Below are 23056 nucleotides of genomic sequence, written 5' to 3'. Positions count from 1 at the left end.
GAGACTAGTCATGTAAAAAGCCTGCATTGTCATGCCATGTTCTCCATTGAATCTATGCAGGTCATGCCTTCACTTACACACATACCACAGTATGTGTTGTAAGCAATAAGGGATTAAAAAATATATATATATTATAACAAAAGCAGTTGCAGTGATCTTATGCGCTCACAAGAGTGCTTAATTACCAAGCATGGGTTAGTAACCTTTAAAGTTTCTTAGTATTGTTCAAAAAATAAATACATAATGGTTTACCTCCATAAACATCAAATCAGATTTTCAAAAGAAATGATGGAGCTTTTGAGGACCATAGAACAAGACACTAGAAGTAAAAAATATTGCATTGGAGCCAGAAAGATTGATGGAGGGCAGAACACTAGGTGGCCTATGGCCTTCTCCAGAGCCCACCGTCAAGTACTCAGAAGGGAGCAAGAGCCTTTCATGGCCCCTACATGGCCCCTCAGTTGATTGATTGAGTAAGAAAGCTGAACTAGAAAAGGGAAGCCACCATACGAAATGCACTCAGGAAATGCACACTTCATTGGCTTGGGAATGGAGGGGGTTACTGGGAAAGACAGGGAAAGAAAGGGTGAAAAAGAGAGTCATAGAGCCGAAAGCATCCGCCTCAGCTTTTATTAGGCAACAACAACAACATTACTGAAGAGGCAGCCAGAAGAGGGACTCGATGCGAAAGCCCCTGTGTCTGCTCAGTAACAGAAAGGGAGAAATGGGCTGGAGAGGGCAATTGTTTCTGCCAGCACCCTAAAAGTACTCCAATGGCAATAGACCCATTCAGGGAGGCTGAAAAGCCAAGTTCGTGTCATGCCTCCTTTAAGTGGGTAAGTTCAGTTCTCCATTGATCACACTAGAACACTGTCAGGCTCAAAGTATTCGAGTAACATAAAGCAAAGCAATAAATAGGATCTAGTAAATAATAATTATTTTTTTTTTTTACAAAAACAGTTTATTGAAATATCAACAACTGTACATATCTTCAGTGACAACACAGTTTGCTACATACTTTGGTGTGTGTGTGTGTTTTAAGACATGACTGTATCCACTGACTCTTTGTAAGGCAGGAAGTCGGCCAATTGTCTGATTAAAGTTTGTATGTCTAACTTGGACATTATGTTTCGTTTGGTGCTACAGACAAATAAACTAACTCTGTGCTTTTTGCATATGGGACACTATGCACACAAATTCCAAGGAGGCTCCAAAGAAAGGGAAACGGGGGAAATATTAACCAATATTAATCCAAATCATGTTCATCCATTACAAGACAAAATGCTGAGTCCTGTCAATGCACCAATGTAATGAAGTCACAGATCAGGTGAAGGGTCCTCCTCTCAGTCAGTACACACATGCCTTTTATACAGCTACCTTGTTTGGCCCCTCCACTCTTGAGGCAACTCTGTCTCATAGGAGGCCACACTTCTAGGAGGTTAGAAGAGTCACTTTTTAGAGCGTCCATCCTCCTGCGCTGCCCTTTCTGCTAGACATCAGCCTCTGGTGCTCACAGAAGTTTATAAGGCAGGGGGCTCTCCACCACTCAGAGGGGACAAATTCACAGGGTATTTATAAAAAAATAAAATAATAATAATAATAATAATAATAATAATAATAATAATAATCCACACACATCCCCGAAATATGATCTAGCTCAATTTTTTTTTCAGAGTAAGGGAGGGGGGTAAATTAGATTTCCATAAAAGGTCAGCCTAGAAAATTAACTTCTCAGGAACAAAAAGAGATAGAATATCCTTAGAAAAAAAATAATGTCCTAATCTAATTTCCAAACCCCAGCGGAAAAAAACAAAGCATCAAGGAGAGGGTGAGAGAGAGAAAGAACCATTGTGAGTGTAACTGAACACCAAAATATAAATCTATAAAAGGCCTTTTAATACTCCATTATGTACACTTTTCACAAAACCTCCACATGAATAAAGTTTCAGAACGAAGCACCGCTTCATGCTGCAACATTCTTACCTTATTTAAAAAAAAAATAAAAATAAAATAAAGACATAAAATCCAACAAGAAAAGAAAAGAAAAAGAAAAAAAAAAAGATTCTCTTCTCTAGTGCCAAATGCCCTTCGTTAGGTGTAGTGGGCAAGGAATGAGCAAGTAAGAAGCATTAGTGACTGGGTGAAAGGCTGCCCAGTCTCCACCAGACCAGTTCAAGTGCTGGTTTAAATCAGTCCATATCTGACTATTCCAGGCTGCTGCTAGTCACACAGTCCACGAAAAAGGGGATGACGAGGGATGAGAGTCAGGTAGACAGAGTGTTTATCTGGCGAGGAGAAAAGGAGCATGGTTTCCCTCAACACACCATTCCCCGTTTCTCCTTTTCAACATGGGCTGAACTTCTCCACTCAGTTACCGCTTCCTAGTAGATCACCTCATACACCGTGGCCTTCTTGTCACCAGAGCCGGTGACAATGTACTTGTCATCTGCTGAGATGTCACAGCTCAGGACTGAAGATGATTCCTTTGACTAGAAGAGGAGAGAGAAATAAATAAGAGGAAGTTAATAAGAGGGATAAAAAGAGCAATCCTACTGAGAAGTAACTGTCAAAACATTTATGTTCTACTATGTACAGACACCGCCTCTTCCCTGACCCAATTGATCACTCAAAGCACAAAAAAAAGGGAGCTGTATACATAAGCACTTCTTCCCACACCGTCACACCGCATTAGCTCTTACGCTAACTTCAGCCTTGAGCACTTTAAAGGTTTAGTGTTATTTACTGGATGGTGGCTGCGTGTGCATGCCCACATCCTGCCTAAGTGGTCAGGGCCCTGGCGCTAATGACACACTCTGGTCCATTTCCGCTGATGTAGGCATTGCCCATCAGCTAGCGGTCACTCTGCCCTCTAGGGCGAGCTTCCTGCAGACAGACTTTATTGATCTCTGTACCTGGAATATGCTGGCGCCGTAGGGAGTCCTCCACGCGTTCAACAGATTGTCCTTCCCAGTGCTCACGAACCATTTACCTTGTCAAGGGAAATCAAATGTAATTAGAGCTTTGCTTGTGCTGCCAAGGCAAGATAGAGCTAAATAGAGATATGTGCAAAGAGACTGAACACAGGCTTAAAGGGAGAGGACAGCCAAGGTTGTGCTCAATTGGAAGATGCAGTTCATGTGTAAACACCAAATAGCTTCAAACAGAAAACAGTGGAAAGTGAGAAGCATGCAATTAAAGTGATCTCTGAGATACAATATGCAATCACAAGTCATAAAGCAGTAATTTTTTCTCTCCTATTTAGCAATCAGTGTGCTCTTAGTTCACATAAGCAAGGTAAACCCAATATGGCTTGGTGTCTTACCACAGTAGGCGAATTTGAGGGACAGCACACAGCTCTCATGCAGGTGGAGCTGATACTTGTCCGGCTTGGTGTGGTGGAGCACCTCCACATTGCTGCTCTCCATGCCCACAGCCAGCCACTCACCCGTTGGGCAGTAGCCCAGTGAGAAGATCTGTACATGAAACAGAAAGCAAGACGGTTTCAATACACCGACAAGTTTTTCGACTGGTGCTGATAGGAAAGGAACAGGTGAGAAACTGACCTGAGAGGTGAAATCATGTTGCTGCAGTTGCCGCCCTTCTCTCAGGTCCCACGAGCGCACGGTGTTGTCCAGGCCACCCGTCCACAGTTTAGTGCCATCGTGAGAGATGTCGATGCAGCTGGCACCATCTGTGTGGCCCTGGAACTGCCTACAATACCCACAAGGCAGTAGGTGGTCAGAGGCACAGCCAATTACACTTCTCAAATACAAGTCACGCTTATCAGCTCCTCACAGACGTACCTGACAAGCGTCTGATTATGGAGGTCCCAGACGGCAATGTTGCCATCACTACAACAGGAGAAGCAGACCTTAGCATCAGGGCTGATGGCCAGAGCGTAGCAGGCCGGGGCTGATGAGGTCAGCTCAGCCTTGATGCGTGGCGTCTGTGAAGCCAAATCCCAGATGGTCAGGGTACTTGCTTCGCCACCCACAATCAGCGTACGACCGTCAGGCAACAGCTTGCAGGAACGGATGTAGTTGTCCCGGTTCTGCTCCAAAGAAAAACAGAGCAGTGAGCCAAAATGAAAGAAAGCTACCTCTGTTGTTTGACAATGCACAATCCATCAAGATGTGGCAATATGGACCACTGTTCCACACAAAATTCACACACCATCACATGATTCTGTAACTTTTTTAGAGAAGTATAGGAATGCCATAAAGTTGTTTTTTTTTTTAAAAAAATGCACTTGACTATTAACTGAGGAAAAGCAATTTGTCAAAGAATATTTATATATATATATATATATATATATTTATTTATTTATTTACACACACACACACACACACACACACACACACACACACACACACACATTCACACACACACACATACATATATCACAGTACTTGATAGATTAAAAATACACAATGGTGCTATTTGGCTTTGCTAATAAAAAAGCTAGAATAAACTGTGGTTTCAAATTTTTCATTTACAAAAATTAACATTAATCCATGCAATACCCCTTAAAAGTCCAATAAGCAAGGCATTTAAGTAATATGTGTGCTACTGCAATTACACTGATAACAGTAAATACTGGGTTTAGCTCTCACCAGACAGTCGAGCTGGGACACAGGACTCTTGCTACCAGGCTGGCTGATGTCCCAGATCTTCACACAGCCCTTGCCTCCAGTGTAGACATGACGTGTAGGGTTGCTGATGGTGACCGCACATACCACCTCGCCGTGGCTTAGGGTGTTGATTTGGCGGGCGTGGCGGGGGATCCCAGGGCCCATCAGAGCATCAGGAGGGAATGGCACAGGCTGCATCTGTCCATCAGCACTCACATGGAATGAATAGGCTCTGACGAAGAGAGAATAAACCAAAAAGTCTTAAGCATTCCGTGGTCCACAGCATGGAATGTCTACTGACTGAAGTGGGCTAATTAAATCAACGACCAAATGGTCTGAAATTAGTTATTAAGAGCTGCAAAAAGTAGCAGAGCCACTACATAAACAGTACTGTGAAAGAAAGGCTCAGAATGAGGCCACTTTTGGTGAGATACTTACGGCTTTCCTCCAGAGATTGATGTGAGGCTAGCAGGGAGGCCTGGGGCTCTCATATGAGGATGATCAAAACCAGCCTTAAAAAATGCAAATGAACAAATCAATTAGATCCTCACACATAGTAGCACAGAGCAATCATTAACCAATACAAGATAACATTAAAAAAAAAGAAAAAAAAAACTCTGGATAAATGTACTAAAATAGCACAACTTGCATTACATTCTTTCTCACTTTATCAAAACACGAAAGGCTTGATATTCTCATGCTCACTACCATCAGCATGCATTCTCAGTCCAGAGCAAGAGAAAGGGAAAACAAATGTCTATTAAAAATATAGGGGTCAGCCTTAGAAAGGACACACATGCACACAAACACTCACAATGGACGGACGGCCATATGCAGCAGCAGCAGCCGCACTCATCTGGGGAGAGATGTGTAGGCCGGCGTAGACCCCAGGGCTTGTGAGCGAGCCATTCATCTCATGGTGGCCCATCATGGCAAAAGGAGCTGGGTAAGAGCCAGCAATGGAAAGGGGAGTTCGCAGCGCAGGAGCAGCTACAGAGATGGACGCACAGAGCCAATCAGAAATCAGCATTAGTTACAGGCAGAAAGAGGAAAAAGATGCAGGTGTATGGAGTGCCATCTCAATCAACACCGCCTGCACTGAACCACACGAAGTAACACAAAGATTCTCAGAGACCACTACTCATAGCTCGCTGTTCAAAAAGAATCCTGAAGAAAATGCTCAAGCTAAAAATTCATATTAAGGTCATATAATATAAAGTGATTCATCTTCTTGTGATGTATAGCAAAGTGTGAATGTGAACACTTTGTTTTTTGTTTTTCGGAGTATTGGTTCAGAGTGGGTGTATAGGCTAAACTTACGCAGAGCCTCCATGGGCGGTTTGCCCAGAATGGGCCGCAACCCTGGCGTGGTGCTGGTGCCGGGGGTCGGGGCATCATTCCGTGGAGTGGGAGTGTTAGACTTGAGACCAGGTGTGGATGATTTATCATTCTGTATTCAAGAAAGACGGGAGTGAGAGAGTGAAAAAAACCAAACAGAGATTAGAAATCTTCTGAAAGAAGTGAGGCAACATACAAGCAGAGATTTGAGTGCCCATTGAATGTAATCCTGTCCTATTCTGACAAACAACCAATTCCTATGAAGCTATAAACCCCACTTTTTATCCTAAAAGCCATTAATGGTACAATGGAGATGAGGCTCATTATCATCCTTCCCCCTGCTTTCATCCTTTAATCTTTCTGACAAGGCAGAAGGGCCTAGATTGGTTAAGCACATTGAGTTATTAGTACAAAAGACATGACAGATCTTGCTACAGAAATGCTATATGTCTGACATTTCCTAAGTAATACTAATGCATTTAAAGCTAATGCCAGGAAGCATTCCTTCCTAAGCCGTATATAAAAGCAAGAGACACGACAAGAAGATCAGTGCGTTGTGCTATATCTTTCAGTTAAAATTTACTTGTTGGTACCCTAAAAGACGAAAAAAAGTGTTTAATATTATAAGTAGCTGGTATAATTGTGTGCAAACGTGCCCTTACATGGCCATGCTCCTTGGTTTTAGAAGAAGGTGTGCTGCCAGATGAGGCCACTGAGGCAGGACTATTAGGTGTATCCTTTTTTGGGGGGCGTGGCTTGTCAATGCCATTTTCTGGTGGGGAGTGTGCTGGGCTGCCTCGGGGTGTAGCAGGGTCCTACGCAAACAAAAACCCAAACAAAAGAGCCAAAACAATACCTCAGGTAAGAATCTCAGCTTGATCGTACACATGGCAAACAGTTTTAGCAGAACTACTCTGTGCTCCTTCAAATGTTAATATTCTACAAATTCAAACTCACAACTGATTATATATACACAATAAAATCTCACCTCATTAGAAACGTCAACCACAAGATCATCACTTTTGTCTCCATCACTATCCTGTATTTAAAAAAAAAAAAATAAATAAATAAAAAAAAAAAAATAAAAATAAAAAAAAAAAAAATAATAATGCACCTCAATCTCCCATTACAAAGAAACATTGTTCTTGAAACAAAGTTTTTTTAGAATGAGTTCACACTGCATTTTTCAGACTCACATATCTGCTCATGTTGTCCTTCTCTTCCATTTTGCGCTTCTTGGAGTCCAGGCTGTAGTCAGAGGAACCGCGATGCTTCTCACTGGCAGTACGCAGGCTGTCAGATGGGGAAATTGAGTTGTTCTATAGAAGGAAGGGGAAAGGAAGGGGGAAAAAAAGAAGAAAAAAAAAGACTTCATCACTCTCAGGGATAGAAGATAAAGCTAATTTTATTTGGTATTTATCACTGGGTAATATGCTTTGAGACCATAGTATTAATTTAAGCCAGATTTCAACACAATTGCAGACAGCAATGACAGGTACTTTGCAGCTGTGGATTCTGAAAGAAATCCAAGATGGAAAAGAGGAAGGGGAAAATACAAAAGAGGGGGTGGGGGAAACTAGTAGTACATATCACTCCAAAACCACACACTTTTAAAAAGCCAGGATAGGCCTATGCATTCCCATTGGCCGCCTACAAAACCCAAAACAGGCTTAACACAATGCACTGAAACTAGCCAAGCCGTATCTAACAACCTACGCTAGACTAAACACCCAAGAATTTGCTGGCTACACAACAGAGCAGCCACAGTTAAGCAGACCAAAGAGAGGAGCTTGTTTTCACAGCCCCCCTCCCCCCTTCTTAAAAGAGACCAACAAACAGCTTCAAGAAAGACATGACCAGTAATAGTGCTGAACAACGGCTCTTTATCTGAGAGCAGCCAGGCCTGGACTGGATGCGAGTGCGTGTGTGTGTGAGACCATGTAAAGGCCATTGATTGGTGTAGCCTGCTGAGCTCTGACTCCAAGCTTGTGTAGTTGGCGGACTACAAACAAATGGCCAAAGGCAGGCAGGTCACATGCAGGCAGCTGCACTCCAGCAGTGAGGCTCTGTCCACTGGGTCTCACACTTCCTCATTTTATTTACAGGTCGATTCACACACAGAAAATAAAAGAGAGATCATACACATACAATCACAAAACAAGACTATTTGGACTCGATAATATGAAAAAAAAGTACTTCCTTTGGCCAAAGGGGGAAAAAAAATTTCCTTCTAAAAGACCAGGACTAATACTGTTGTACATACTCCGATGTACGCATCAAGCTAAGGAAGGTGTCGTCAGTGAAGCAAATGGGCCTTTCTTAAGTGTTCTCTAGGCATTTTCTAAACATAATCCAACCTGAGAGCTTCTCTTAGGTTTCCCCTCATCCCAGAGAGAATGCACAGCACAAGAGGGCAAGAATGCCTCCAAGTTCATGGCAAGTGTAAAAAGAAACTGAGCTGAGAAGTGAGATGAAGTAGCAGACTGGGCAGAGAGCCCACAGTCCTGTGTGTGTCTGTGTGTGTGTGTGTGTGAGATGCCTGACCTTTTAAAGAGATGCTTGGCGTGTCTCATTAAATAGAGTCACAACTATGCTATCAGATGACCCAAGACACAGGCACAACACGCACGCACACACACAAGCCAGGGGTCGTAAATGCTAGAGGAGCTCCTCTTCCTTTAGACATGACTGCACCCATTGAGCTCTGGCTGGGACTGTTAGAAACCCAATCTCACTGCCACAATCGGCCATCAGAGAGATTTGAACCCTCCCATCAAATAAACGCCTTTTATGAGGAGATGAGAGGCAGGAAAACAATGCTACCGCTTATGTTCATGCATATTTATCAGCTAGGGAAGAAGGGGAAAAAAAAAAGCAAAAGGGGCAGTATAGGGACAGGATATCCCAGAAAAGGAGGGAGAGACTGAGGGGATCAAATAAATCTGCTAAGAAGGGAGGAGTGTTAAAGTCGTCTTTAATTGTGATGCAATTACGCAGTAGTGCTAATCTGTACACTGTGATACGAGTCATTTCCCATCTGCATAGAGATGAGAGAGCTTATTTCATAGAAAACCTTGTTTCCCCATTAGTCACTTTAATGAAAGCAGATTACTGTACGCAGTGCAACTTGTGAGGGTTTCAGGCAAAAGAAGTCTTGCTTGACATTTACATTAATGGAAAATTTCTTAGGCGTGAAACAGGTTAAAAAGCTCTTTCATGCAGGAAGGAAGAGAGACAAAGAGAGACAGAATGAGAGCAAGTAGGAGTGAGCAACTGAACAGAGGATATGTGAGAGGAAAAAAAGAGAAATGTAAAAGCCAACACATAAGCCAATGGGAAACTGGGCACTCACCGTGCTCTCTGCAGTCAGTGGATCCAGTTGGAGGAGAGAAATAGACGAGAAGATTGGCCAGCCACAGAGAAGATATAAACAACAAAAGTCAGTGAGTCTCTCCAAATAAGAGAGGGTTTCATCACCTAGAAAATATTTCATCCTACATTTTAAGTGCCAAGACATGTGTGCTTTTTTTCCCTCTGACCCAGAAAGCATGCTCTAATTATGAGTAATATGTTGCCTATAAACGGTGTTCAACTTCTGTAAGTGCATGTACAAAGACAAATCTGCCCTAGATTTTAATTTAACGGTTATTACAGCATCACAGGTAAAATAATCAGGATAATTCCATACGATCAGAATAAAAACGGAATTCAACTAGTTTCTGAAGCACTAGTTCTCTAGTCTTCCTTCAGCGGTAGTGTTTAGACCTTCTCACCTCTGTGCTCCAGGTCATGGTGGTTCTTCTCGTCCTTCACTGGCAGGTGAGGCTGGCTGCCCAGTGCACCTAGTGCCAGCAGGCCTGAGCCGGTACCTGTAACTGGGGGGATGCCCGGGGGCTGGAGGCCCGAGGGGTGTGGAGGCAGAGCCACAGGGCCATGGGCAGCATGAGAGAGGTGCTGTGCCTGGAGCTGCTGCTGCTGCGGAAAGACACACTGCGAGTGGGCCAGAGGGAAAACACACCAACAAAAAGTCAAATGCACAAAGTCTGAGCCAGTACGAGCCCAGTCCAAAAGCTCACGCTAGAGGAGACACATTAAAACCCTCATGGATTAATCATACATTTTACAGACATAACAGTCCACACATTTCTATATTTGTCACAAGGCACAGCTATGTGGGAAAAGGAAGAAAAGAAAAGAAAAAGACTTCAAAACTGTAGACTGAGACTTAAGAGACAGAAAAGAAAAGTTAATCATGGCTGGGCAAGAAAACCTGGAAAACAAAGGAAACTGGAAGTCAGTGATGCAAGACAGGTTTTGACATGTCTGCCTAAATGAGTGTCCATGTTGGAAAACAGCCCGAAACTAAATGGTCAAGTCAACCTGAATGAAGTTGTAAACACAAGCACTCTTCAAGATACAGTTCCAAGATAAACAGGCATTCAAAGTCTGTCAGCTCAGGGGCTTTACCACCTGCTCCTTAACCTCATCAAAATGCTACACACACACACACACGGGTTTGGTTAATTCACAAACTGAGTCACTCATGACAACTTTTAAAGCAAGTCTAATAGCAGTAGGAGTTGAAAGTGTGTGCGTGCGCGTATGTGCGCATGTGTGTGTGTCTGGTTACAGTGGACAACAACCAGACTCATGCTGGCAAGAGTTCAAACCTTCAATATTCCCATTAATATTTGAAGGGCTCGGGGCAAGCTAACAGGAGTTAAAAGCCTCTCAGCATGGGAAGTGTGCCGTTTAAAGCAAGCTTAAATAATACTTAGTACAGGCACCAGTAAAAAGAAAAACACACACACACACTTCACAATTTATTACTATGCTCTGGAGGGCTGAATAATTTAGCTGCTGTTATGGCATGTACCACTCCCTCCCCTCTATACAGACCACAACTCAATCAGGTGCCATTTATGGCCATTCTCACTGAAATCTTGAGTGTGCACATTTTCTTCTGAAGTGAAAAGGTTAGATATTATTGGCCATGTATGGCAATCATGGAAGTACAACCTTTTGGAATTATTAGAAGGTCATTAATGCCATGCCAAGAGTAAATATCAATACTAAAGGCTGATTTAGAAGCCTGGAATGCTCCGAAAGCTTGCCCTTTCCAGAGGACAAATCATTATTAAGATGTCCATCACGAGCTCTTATTCAGGGGTGACTATAATTGCTAACAGCTTTGCCGATTATTTGCACAGCTGGCTGTATATTGCTGTGAAGGCCTTGGAGAATGGCAAGGAAGAGAATGGTATATAGAGAAGTGCCACCCGGGATTTGAGCCGCAACCTTTCCCCCTCCCTCCCCAATTCAGTTATGCGCCAGGTCTCACGTGAACCCGTGAATAGGCGGACATAAGAAACTAAAAGGATGGGAGCGGCAGTCATTTGTTTATTATACGGCTGCATGGTTTTAAGGTGCATGCGTGCAAGAAAGTACGTATGAATATAGAAGAGAAAACGCGCACGTGTGTGTGTGTGTGTGTGTGTGTGGTGTGTAAGCTAGAGGAGATGATTGACCACGAGGGAAATTAAAAAGGCAGTTGATTCACGGGGGAGGCTCTTCCCTGCTCATTCTGGCTAATGAGCCACTGATGTGTAATATGCATGGACAATCATTGAGAACCCTCATTAGAGCCCCAGCTATGAAGACAAGAAAAAGAAATAAAATGCCTCCTCTAATTTAATATTCATAGATAAAGACCTCTTCTGCTGGCATTAATCTCCTCCCCAACTGTGAAGTACTGCTGCCAAACACTGGCTGGCCACCAGATGGAAAAAAAATATATATTATATATATATATATATATATATAATAACAACATGGCTGGGCAGTAGAAAACCCTACTGGCTAAATTAGACACCCACGTACTCTTATCCTCAGGTGGGATAAACTAAACAATTTAGCACTGTAACCATGCAACTTGCAACCTTGGACTATCTACAACAGATCCCTCTCTCTTACGCACAAACACACACTCTTAATTGGACCTTTACCACAAGTGGAGGCCATCTTAACGGTTCTCCTGTGAGAGGTCTGGGAAGACATGTTAAAAGTAGTTGCTGTGGTGGCAGTAACAGAGCTGAAAGCGTGTGCATGTCTATCAGTACTGCTCCGAACCACATTTACATCTACTCAAGCCCCGTACACGGTCACAGCATGCTTCAGCTTATTCTACGCACAGCAATAACTAAATACAACCACTCATAACCACAGGCGGGAAATAGGGTGTGAAAACGCTTTCTAAATATACAGCACCAAATGCACTCGTGCGCTAAGTGACGAGGACAGAAATGCTGAGCTGCCAGGAGAAGCCATCTTGAGATTTTTGATGAACGTGCTGCAAGGGAGGGGAAAAAAAAAAAAAAAAAAAAAAAAAAAAGCAAGGCTGTCCTAGATGCATCCTATTACTTGCACTGTGGTCCATCAATAAGACATGTTAGCAGCTGTTGTGCTGCCAGTGCATGTGTGTGAAGGAGCACGCCACTCTCATCTCACCTTGGCCTTCAAGTATTCATGAGGACACTGGCAACCATGCGCACACATGCACAAATAATAACTGCTGTGTAAATTACAAATGCTTGCCTCCTGCAAAATTTTGATATTTTATATATATATATATATATATTATATATATATATATATATATATATATATATATATGCACCTTTTCCATCACACAAGCAGCCCAAGACAAGCTAGCGCTTTATTGCCCAAGGATATAAAGAAAGCACAAAAGAGAAAATATGTGGAATGAATACGAAAGCCAGAGCCATCAAATGTCAGAAACGTAAATGTCGACTCCATTTTTAATCCATTCTCAGAGGGAGAAAAGGTGACCCACTTATAAAAAAAAAAAAAAAACCCCAACAAACAAAAATAACCAAATCTTAGTCGCGACTCAAAAAAGTCAGACCTCCCCAGTAGAATTCCAACGAATACTTTCAGATTCTCCCGTTATAACAGAGTCGTTAAGCAATAAAGCAGGTCTGGTGCAGCGCGGCATTAAACCTATCAAATGGGCCCTTCCCAGTAGATAGCCTGGCATTTAAGAGTGGCCACATGCCTGCCTCATTCTGCCCTAGATTCCAGGAAGTCATTATCTAAGAATGGGGAGGGGGATAGTTGTGTGTCAGTGTTTAGTTCCTAATTGAATTTCGATATCAAGCTATACAGCTGTCCCTTCTGGTCCTCCACCTCGCTGCTGCATTGGAATAACGCTATTAAATAGAAACCAGTCAATGTGAGTTCAACTGCTGTAATCACAGTACAGCCAGGCCAGCTTCTGGGGCCATGGGGCTGGACCTGTTCACTCAAACACTGATCCAAATCCTCCTATTGGAGGTGTTCAATTAGCAGCAGATGGGAAAGAAAACAGAGATAAACTACAGTAGACATGCATGAATGGACTTGTAAAGTTAAAGGGGTATATTACAGGTACCAAGGTGATGACCGCTGAGTATGTGCGCGTGTCTGATCAGTATCAGTATTGAAATCAGTATCTATTGTCTGTCAGAGCTGTCCAGGTCAGCACTAAAGGGATGAACCTTGCCGGTAAAATTTGATCCAATTAAAGCATTTAGTTTTGAGATGAAGCTTCCAATAAGCTTTTCATTAACATTCAGGAACAAGGCACACAGACTAGCCCAATCAGCCCACACACACACACGGTAAGTCCAGCCAACACACACTCCAAATCACTACAAGTAACAAGTAGGAAAAACACAAGGACATTTGGGCACACCTCAATCACAACTATACAACTGTATTAAATACGATCATGTTAATACAAGAATTTAATTCAAATACATTTCAAAATAGAATTCAGGGGCAAAACTGTGTATAATCAAATTCAGGAATTAAAATTATTCTGTTAAAATTATTTATAATTAGGATTAATTACATAGTCAATTTGAGGATGACATTGCAGCTGTGCCCCATTATTACAGTCAAATAAAAGAATTAAAGAGGTATACACACGGTGAGAGGCAGATTGGGAAGTCCACGTACCCCGATGATGGCATTCAGCTCAGTCATTGTCACTTGCTTGGCACGTTCAACAGCCTGTGCAACCTGCTGTTGGTGCTGCAACACACACACACACACACACACACACAGTCAAATGTACCCAAGAAGCTCCACGCAAAGCACGTCAAAACATTTTCATAATGCATGCTATATTCAAATGCTCTTCAATGCAAAACAGGTGGACATGTGCCTTGTATAATAAGGCACTGTATAATTATACGCAAAGTTAAAAAAGCAGATAAAGCCGCAGTTAAGAATGAATGCAAACTAGTGGTGCAATATGGCTAGAATCATAGATCTTTGTTTAAAATCTCCATATTAGTTTTGGTAAACTTATGTGTTCATGGTATCCTGTGTTTAAATTTGATCCACCATCCGTAATTATTTTATATATAAATACAGATGCTTTTTTATGCATAAACACTGGCAGATTCAACTTGACTGCTTTCAAATCGCTGCATAACTAAACACATTAAGGCATCAAGAACATGAATGTGTGTTGAGCACTAATACATCTGATATGACAAGTCATTATAAACAGCATAAAAACTCACCTCTTGTGACAGAAAGGGCATGATCTGAACTAGAATTGCGTTAAGCCTTTTAGCAATCTCAGTCTGAAAGAGAGAGAAACAAAAACTGTGATGAGGCAATGGACCAGCACTGGAAAGTACAACACTGTCATATAAAAAAAAAAAAAAAAAAAAAAAAAAAAAAAAAAGTTCAACCCCTTTTAGTGTTTACAGCGATTAAGTCAATTACCATGGCAATCAGCAGCGCTTGACTCGGCACACTCCAAACAGCGTGATATTGACATGTGAAATATTTAAAGCATTAGGAGGGCCTAGGGGAGAGGGAGCACAGCTGCGATGAGTGTACACTCCAAACCGCACGGAAGCCAAAGCCATGTTAAGAGCACCATTACACTTCACCCGCTGTCGGGTTGGTAATACAGTCTGCTGCTGATGAGGACTTCCCTGCTACTCACTATGCTATATCAGATGCATGTACTGCAACCCGGAAGTCATTCACAGACGAGTGCTTGAGATGCGGCTGTATTCGAGAGTGCAGTAAGAAATGCTTCAAGTTAAGCCCAGTCTCGGCTTCGCTACATACTGAAAAGCCACTTGTTGATGTTGGGAATTAAGACGAGGCTTTTGGCTGAGGATGGAAACGTCTGCAGCAGTCGGTAATGAGAGACGCTGGATTAGAGCCAATTCTGTCAGTATTCTGGGCCCAATCCACCCCCACTGCCCTCCTTCTTCATTTTCCCCAGCACGACCACAACCACCATCCTCAGCCATACACACCCGACCTCCATTCTCTCTCCACCAGCCTGGCCATGGTTGCCATGGCAACTGCGGCTGAGCGCCCCCGTCTCCTATTGCGCCCCAATCATTATGCAAATGCTACCTCGGCTTGACCGTAACAGCCTGTAAAATCATATTACAGGCACGCGGGCAGGTCATTAAATTGAATTTTCGGCCTGTCGATCAGATGAGCACGGTGCACGGAAGGTAGATAAAGAGAGAGGAAATGGTGACAGTGGGGGGAGGCTGCGGGAAGGGATAACAGAAGCAAGAAGGCTTGCCTTATCTCTCCATATATCCTCCTAAAGCATCAATTCCAGCCCAGCACTCAAATTCTGTAAAGAGAAATCCAGCTATTTTCTGCATAACCTATATCTGCACTGTCTCACAACTCGCATAACAGGTCTTGCTCATACTGTGACGGCGGGGGGGGGGGGTCATGTAATGAAGGAGGGAAAAGAGACCGTGCTTGGCTACAGATGTATCATCTACAGAATTTATGAGCCTCAGTTCAACCCAGGCCAGAGTCGTGCACAAACATCACATCGCTCTTCAGCCAAATTTTTCATTTTTCCCCTCATTCAATTGTAAACATGCAGTGCTGTGCTGACCAGGAAATTATTTATAACATATTGCTGAAAAATGCCAAGTGACCATGGTGGCCAAACACAATATATGAGATGATGGATAAAAGTTTCCCTGCCCTCTCCCCCAGTATGATGTGGCGATATTCATTTCAAGCCAAGCAGTGTACAGTCTAGAACAAGCAAGCAGGCAGCTGGAAACGGAGGACATATTGACAGTACTCTTAGGCGGATAGTATTCCACATCAAAGTCATTGCAGAGCATGGACATGAAAGTGAATAAGAGGACATAGCCAACATTTGTTGCTTTCAAACTCAACATGTTTTGACAGACTGTTATGCATTCAATAAAAAATAAAATCAGAATGATCATTTTGTCTGCTTTATGTTTATGTTACAGCCTTTATAATAAAGTAATAGGGTAATAAAGTAAGTAATAGAGTCTGATCATTTACTAGAAAAAAAGAAAAATATATTTACATGAACAAAAACAAAAATTGAGAAGCCAGCAGAATGTGTAATCCTTACTTGCCAAGATAAACCTGTCAGGGGCAAAAATATTTGACAGGATTTGGAGAGGTCTAAACACCGTCATGTACATTCCTTAAGAGCTTACCACAATGCTGACAGCTGTCTGAGTGGGGTCAAGGGTTGACTTATCTGTCAGTCAAACTAAACCTTCGCACTCTGTATGGCAAAAAAATAAATAAATCCCTCGCCACGTTGGGTGCCAAAACGATGTATAATATCCAAACGCTAACACGTGCTTGTAACTCTAACACACTAAAATGTTGCCTGCACACAGAAAAGGCAGTAGGAAAGTGTGTTCGCTCTGGCTGGAGATAAAAATAGGATGTTGTCACTTTAAGCAGATGAAAGCCCAGCTCTTGAACAGCGAGCTTCATGCTCTGCTACACAATTACAGGTACTCGGACCTGTCTAGCACCCCTTCAAGAGCACTCTAGGGCCAGCCTGTCAATGGCGTGCTGAAAGCTATTTGTCTGTTGCTATCAGTGGCGGGCGGAACAGAGTGAGACACTGATGAGCATTGAATATAGAGGGAAAACAACTGGTGCTCGCAGCCATTCTGCTCCCCATCACAAATAATACTTGACCCCGCTAGGCTGATAGGGCTCCAGTTTTCAATAGAGAGTAGGATGGTCCTCTGACACAGTAATGAAGAACTACCGCTGGCTTCATGCAACACAGAGCTAGTCATCTCACACACACACACACACACACACACACACACACAACAGTGCTGATAGTGTGAAACTGAGCAAAGAATTGTCATTTGTGTTTAAAAGTCTTGAGATGTGTAATCTAGAAGAATAAAACTGAGAACACATGTCTTCTAAAACAAACCATGAAGTATAGCTCGGATTCGGTGCATCGGGTACACACGGTCACCCTGTGTACCTGACCCCAGACTTCTTAGTGAGAACATGAGGGGTGGAGTTTGCTCTGGGCTCCCACCCCTCACTTACAGCCACCTTGTGTTTTTCTTTTAACAGGGACTGTGTGTGCTCACCTCATACAGCGAGTCTGTTTGCTCTGGTTCGCGCTAAGAAGAGCCATCCAGCAGTTAGCAAACACTTACTAGAGTCCCCCCTGTATAAATCATTGATCAGAGTCCCAGTGTCAAACCAGGGCAGATCAGCTCAATCCAAGGCTCTACATGCAAGAAGCAACCACCTGGCCACAGAGGGAGGGGGGATTTCCACTACGCCAGTCACACCAGATGAGAAACCTGGATCAACTCATAATAATAAACCATCATGGCAGCTCACTGACAGGGCAAAGCAGCCATCAGAGTGGTGTTTCCGCTTGCCGTTACAGCTGTCTGCAGATATCAGACGGCGAGCAAATGCCTTGCTAAAAATTCAGCATTCCATCTTGTCTATTTAAAACACAAAACACTGGAGGGGCGGAGGGCAGGGGGTTGAGGGGACTGTCTCGGATGCAGAGAGACGGATTTTCCTGTTGATGGAAATAAATCCTTGAGTCTGGAGGATATGGTGGTGTGGCTCGAGTAATCCGAGCCGCCTATGGTGGTTAACCACTCCTCGTCTGCTCCTGCTCGTTGTGCTCCTGGGCTGGGGTTAATGTGGAGGAGTGGGAGGAGGTGTGCGCGTTTGCTCGCCAACACCCACCTCTCTCGCCTCGGACTGGATGAATTATTCAAGTGCCTACATGGGCTCTGTGGCGGCGGCTGATAAAAGTCAAAGCACTAAAATGGATCAGTCGATTAACCTGTTTACACAGGACTGGCCCTCCCACTCACTCGCCTCACTGCCTCCACAACCCCCCCCCCTTCCACCCTCTCTCTCCCCCCCCTTTCTGGTTGAGAGATAAGTGGCTGACAGGAGCCATCAGAAGAGTGTGAGACCTGACGAACGGCCCAGCACACCGACACACACATGGAGGACACTGATGGATCGCCTGCTCTGCTGCTCCTCCCTGATGCTATTAACCTTCAGGATGTGGAGGGGAGGGAGGGTGAGGGCGAGCAGACTAAACTAGCGCTATTCCTCTGTGATGAACCAACTCCATGAACACATTCCTGCTGTTGCATTATTATCTAGAATATGGAACCATGCAATAAATCAAAACGACGCACACGCATGCACATGCAAACACACATTTCCTGAGATTATCCTTTGGAAAATGCCACGAGAACAAAGCAAACAAAAGGAAAGATTCCAAAAGAGTATGAGTCAGGTATAGCGTGAAATTTGTGCATGCTAAAAGGAATTGACTAAAAAAGCTGATTTTACGACAAGGGGATATATATATATATTTTTTTGCAACGTTCTATTTTATACAGTTTTCTTAAATCTGCTGACAAAATGGGATCTGGACAGCCTCCTCTCTCTTTAGCCATTAAGATACAGGAGCCCTTTGTGCCAAGTGCTTAGCTTTAATCTCAATGAATCTGACCATGCAGAGAGATGCAGTTAACTCTGCATAGGTAGGAAAAAGTGAAGAGACATTGAAGAAAAGATACACTGATCTCACACACCACAAACCGTCTATCTAGGATATACGTGATCCAGAGACGGCGTGTGTAAAGACGGAGGGGAGATATCAAAGGCTCACATACCTGTTTGTGCATTTCAATGTTCAGCCCATAGGACATCTCATAGTACTGAGGAGAAAAAAACACAACAGAAAAAATATATATATTTTTCTTTTCCACTCAGCATATGCGAACATCAAATGTTCTCACAGTGCATCAGAAGGGTGAGGGTGTCTGGGTTTTTTTTTCTGTGAAAGATGAAGGGGTAAGAGAAAGAGGGAGCGTTTGATGAACACTTCAAAACCTTTCACATTGGCATTTCAAATCTGGCCCTTTCACTTCTGTAAGACAAGTTGGAACAAGACCTATCCAAATGAATCCAATTAACTGAAATCCAGCATAATTGATAATGATTTCACTACAGGAGTATCTTTGACATGGGATCATTCCTTTGTAAAGTATTTTCCGCTTGCAGCCTCTTCTATCAGCACAGTCAGCATGGAGGATTCTTCCTGGTGTTTACCTAACCTTTCCTCGCCATATCAGTCAGACAAGCTTCTTAATGTGAACGGAATGTTTAACTAGCGTCCCCAGGTATTGGTTAAAGTCATCCTTCACGTGTTTACCCAAGATAAGAGAATACACTTCCACGGTTTAACCTTGTCGAATCACGTCAAGCCTTTTGTTTGTTCCTCTGCTAATCAGAAAACCTGGGGCGGGGCAAATTTTCTGATCTCCAAACACTTACAGTTGAATCTGGTGCTTTTAAGACGGTGTAAATGATTAAGCTCGCACTTAAGATTAACAGAGATTTTCAGTCGAGCTCCTTGTTTGCGTGTTAAATCTCATTATCAGCAGACTGTACGTTTTCCGCCGCAATCGAGTATTTTCCCACAGACGCCCCTGGCCCTCCTCCATCACCCCTCACCTAATTTACAGCCATGCATTTGTCAGAGAGCAGCGTCTCCTTGGAGAATAATCAGATCCCCGAACAGAGGGAGGCAGATAGAGGGGGAGAGAGGGTCCAATGGGGGGGGGGGAGTCAGGGAGGGTGGAATATAAAAAGGAGGAGAGAGCCAGAGGAAGAAAAAAAGGGGGACAATGCTATGGTCATTGACCCCTGTGGCTAAGGAGCAGCGTATAAAGAAGCCTAGGGCTCAAAACAGTCACTCAGGGCCCTTTAATAAAGCTAAAGGCACTGGGAGAGGTTTCTCAGTCACATACATACACCACAACAATGCAGGTATATACCAAGCACACCACCCGCATACTCTCCATAAATAAGAGCATAATTGCAGTTAAAGTTTTTATATATCACCTTACCATGACATAATGGCGCTGCATCTCCGTCTTCTCATTGGCCAATTTGTCATACTCCACCTTAAGACTGAAATAACACAGGCTTTTAGACACTACAACTGCACTGCTATTTTATCCTCTTCGACTTGCAATTACATTCATGTCTCTCTTCAGGAGCGTTGGTAACAAATTTTCACTGTTTTGTTAAATAACCAATGCATGCATTATTGATGGAATATAGACCTATGGTCTCTTTTCATGCACGCTGCACTAACAGCGCACATAATAATAATTATATATTAAATTAAATATTATTATTATGAGACCGTCTCAGAGCCTTTAGAATATTACCTGTGATACTGAGCTTGCAGGAACTGAAATTCGTCCTTGATTCGGTCACACGATTCTGCCACAGTGAATTTAAAGCCTGGCTGACCAGGCTGGTGGGGCGCCTGAAAGACAGCCATCACATCAATCAAACTCAATTACATCCCGCGAGAACCAAAATTTGTTTTCCAGCAAACACAGAGCGAGGCTCGAAAGTGTTCCGCACCCGCCAGGAGCACCTCTAACATTTCAGACCCCCCTCCCGTGTGACATCTTTCCTACAGTGACATCTAGGTGATGGAAGCAATTTTAAAGGCTCACATAAAACACCAGCGGATGAAAGGGGAGGGGGGGGGGGGGTCATGTCACTTAGATGCACAAAAACAAAACAAACAAACAAATAATTAAAAAAAAACCTCACATACTGTTAGTTCTGCAATCCTTTTGCTGGGCTTTAACCAGGTGTTCTGTTTAAAAAAAAAAAAACTCGAACTAGTAAACAAATACTTCTCAGGAGATTGTTGTTGTTCTAAAGGAATTCTTAATTCGCTTCAAACTTGACTGCATTTTTAAAATCCAGGTTTAAGTCTGGGGTTGTTTTTTTTTAAAGCCAACTTTATTTGATTTCCACTGAATCTGCTGCTTCCTTTCGAGCACACTTAAGCTTCAGCAAACAGAGTGAAGGAGCGGTGTACATCAGAATAGCTAAATCGATGCAGATGGAGCAAATTACGGCTCATATCAGTTCAAGATGTGCGACTTACCGGATGCCGGCCCTGCGGATACATCTTGAAATGTATCCTTTATTTCTCGGAGGCTCGCCGGTTTTCTGGATGGAGATGACCCAGTGTAATTCAGCACATCGGCCAGAGCTGCTGGGGGTAAACACACCCCGACCAACACACTCCCCTGCTCTCAGATCCGCTCGAACCCCTGCACCTTATCGGGCAGACAATGAAAACACAAGCGTGGAAAACACAGCGTTAGCTTCTTTCTCTCGCGCTCTCTCTCACACGCGCACACACACACACTGACTCGTATACAGTCACATTTCAGAGCTAAAGTCGGGTTTAGAGAAGTCTGAGCGGCACGCGCACGCAGTTAAAGTGAGAATGTAGTTTTTATTCCTCATCAGACTAACACGGGCTACTTGTAGTGCAACAATGCGGTTTTACACCGTCGCTCGACTATTTCGACAAGCTCTTAAGTATTCACAGGAAGCCGACTGACTAAATAAACTGAAGCGGACATGTGAAGCTGACCTTATCGACACAAAAACAAAGCTATTAAGCAATTACTGACAAGGCGCGCGGACTGTTCTCTTCTCTTCTTTCTTTGTTTGGCCATTAACTATCCACACCTCTCACCTTTCCGAAATACACGTTAGAAAACAGGTTCCTCTAAGTTGCTAAGTAATAATAATGTAAACACAGATGTAGCGGTGAGCTAGTTAAGTTCGTTGTTTTGTTTTTTTGGCGATCCCGAGTCATGACTTGTGGAAGAACAATATATTGTGGCTATGCTAACCTGCTAGCCACCTACCTGCCTTCGCGTCTCCGAGCGTCCAAACAGCACCGAAAGCCACTTTAAAAACGCGGAACCGCTGTCCTGGGAACTCAGAGTGAGACTCTAACGCAGTTCCGTCGACCAAACGTCGAAAATGTTCATGTTTCAGTACCAACGACTGAGATAAACCTGAAACCTCCCGTCGTTCTCTCTCTCTCTCTACAAGGCGACTAGAGACGACTGCTTCTCCTGCTGCAGGTCCCGAGCCCAGGCGCTCAAAGATTCACTCACTTCACCGCACAAAACTCCGCCGCTCAGTCGACCGGTCGCGTAATCCAAAACAAAACAAAAAAAATCGCTCCAAAATGTACTTCCGAGATTCTGAAGAGCTTTAGGAAGGGTTGGATGTGTAACGCTGTAGTCCGCTCTCACGTTTCCTCTCCATCCAGCGCCGTTGCCCTGTGCCACACACAGACAGACAGACTACTGACACGAGGGCTGCACTGCCGCGAAAGCGCCTCTCGTGAACCAATCAGACACCCGGACATGGAGTCAAGGCGGTCCGTCCAATCGCAGCGTGCTGTCCCCACGTGGGAACCTCGGGTCGTTGGGTGACGTCATCCTCGCCATTTTAGATCAGAACAGGTAGCTTGCAATCACTAAACATTTCGAGGTTAGCTGGTGTTACTGTTTTATTTATTTATTTATTTATTTTTATTTTATCTGGTCTTGAATACATATATTTATGAAATTGACTATCCTTAAGGAAGTATTTTTTTCTGCTACTATCCACTTACACACTTGTCAGTTTATTATAAGATTGTATTGGGATACTATAAGGGTGTATTATGCTGTTATTCTTCAATTAAAATATTTTGTTAACGAGAAACACAAAATGATTTGGGGGGAAAAAGTAGCAACAACAGCCTTTAAAACCTTAAGGCACATGAAAAACAAAACATTACCTTTACTTGTAAAGCTATTGTACTCCTTAATATTAAATAT

The 23056-nt window shown here is 43.2% G+C and overlaps 1 protein-coding gene across 1 annotated transcript; it reads right to left on the bottom strand.

Annotated features, from left to right (window-relative positions):
* Positions 1-362: 362 nt before the first annotated feature.
* Positions 363-22837, bottom strand: tle3a (TLE family member 3, transcriptional corepressor a). Its single transcript, XM_053623068.1, has 21 exons — positions 22088-22837; positions 21310-21484; positions 20570-20670; positions 20243-20306; positions 19004-19048; positions 14561-14623; positions 13959-14063; positions 9743-9941; positions 9322-9329; positions 7166-7288; positions 6958-7008; positions 6632-6784; positions 5952-6081; positions 5446-5621; positions 5070-5143; positions 4614-4863; positions 3804-4051; positions 3564-3711; positions 3323-3473; positions 2913-2989; positions 363-2489 (listed from the first exon to the last, which is right to left on the bottom strand). The coding sequence occupies exons 2-21, from the start codon at positions 21331-21333 to the stop codon at positions 2382-2384; spliced, it is 2298 nt and encodes a 765-aa protein (XP_053479043.1). The 5' UTR covers positions 21334-21484; positions 22088-22837; the 3' UTR covers positions 363-2381.
* Positions 22838-23056: the final 219 nt, after the last annotated feature.

Source organism: Ictalurus furcatus, chromosome 4 (assembly GCF_023375685.1).
Source record: "Ictalurus furcatus strain D&B chromosome 4, Billie_1.0, whole genome shotgun sequence".
Classification (NCBI taxonomy): domain Eukaryota; kingdom Metazoa; phylum Chordata; class Actinopteri; order Siluriformes; family Ictaluridae; genus Ictalurus; species Ictalurus furcatus.
This window is presented reverse-complemented; position numbering and strand designations above follow the sequence as displayed.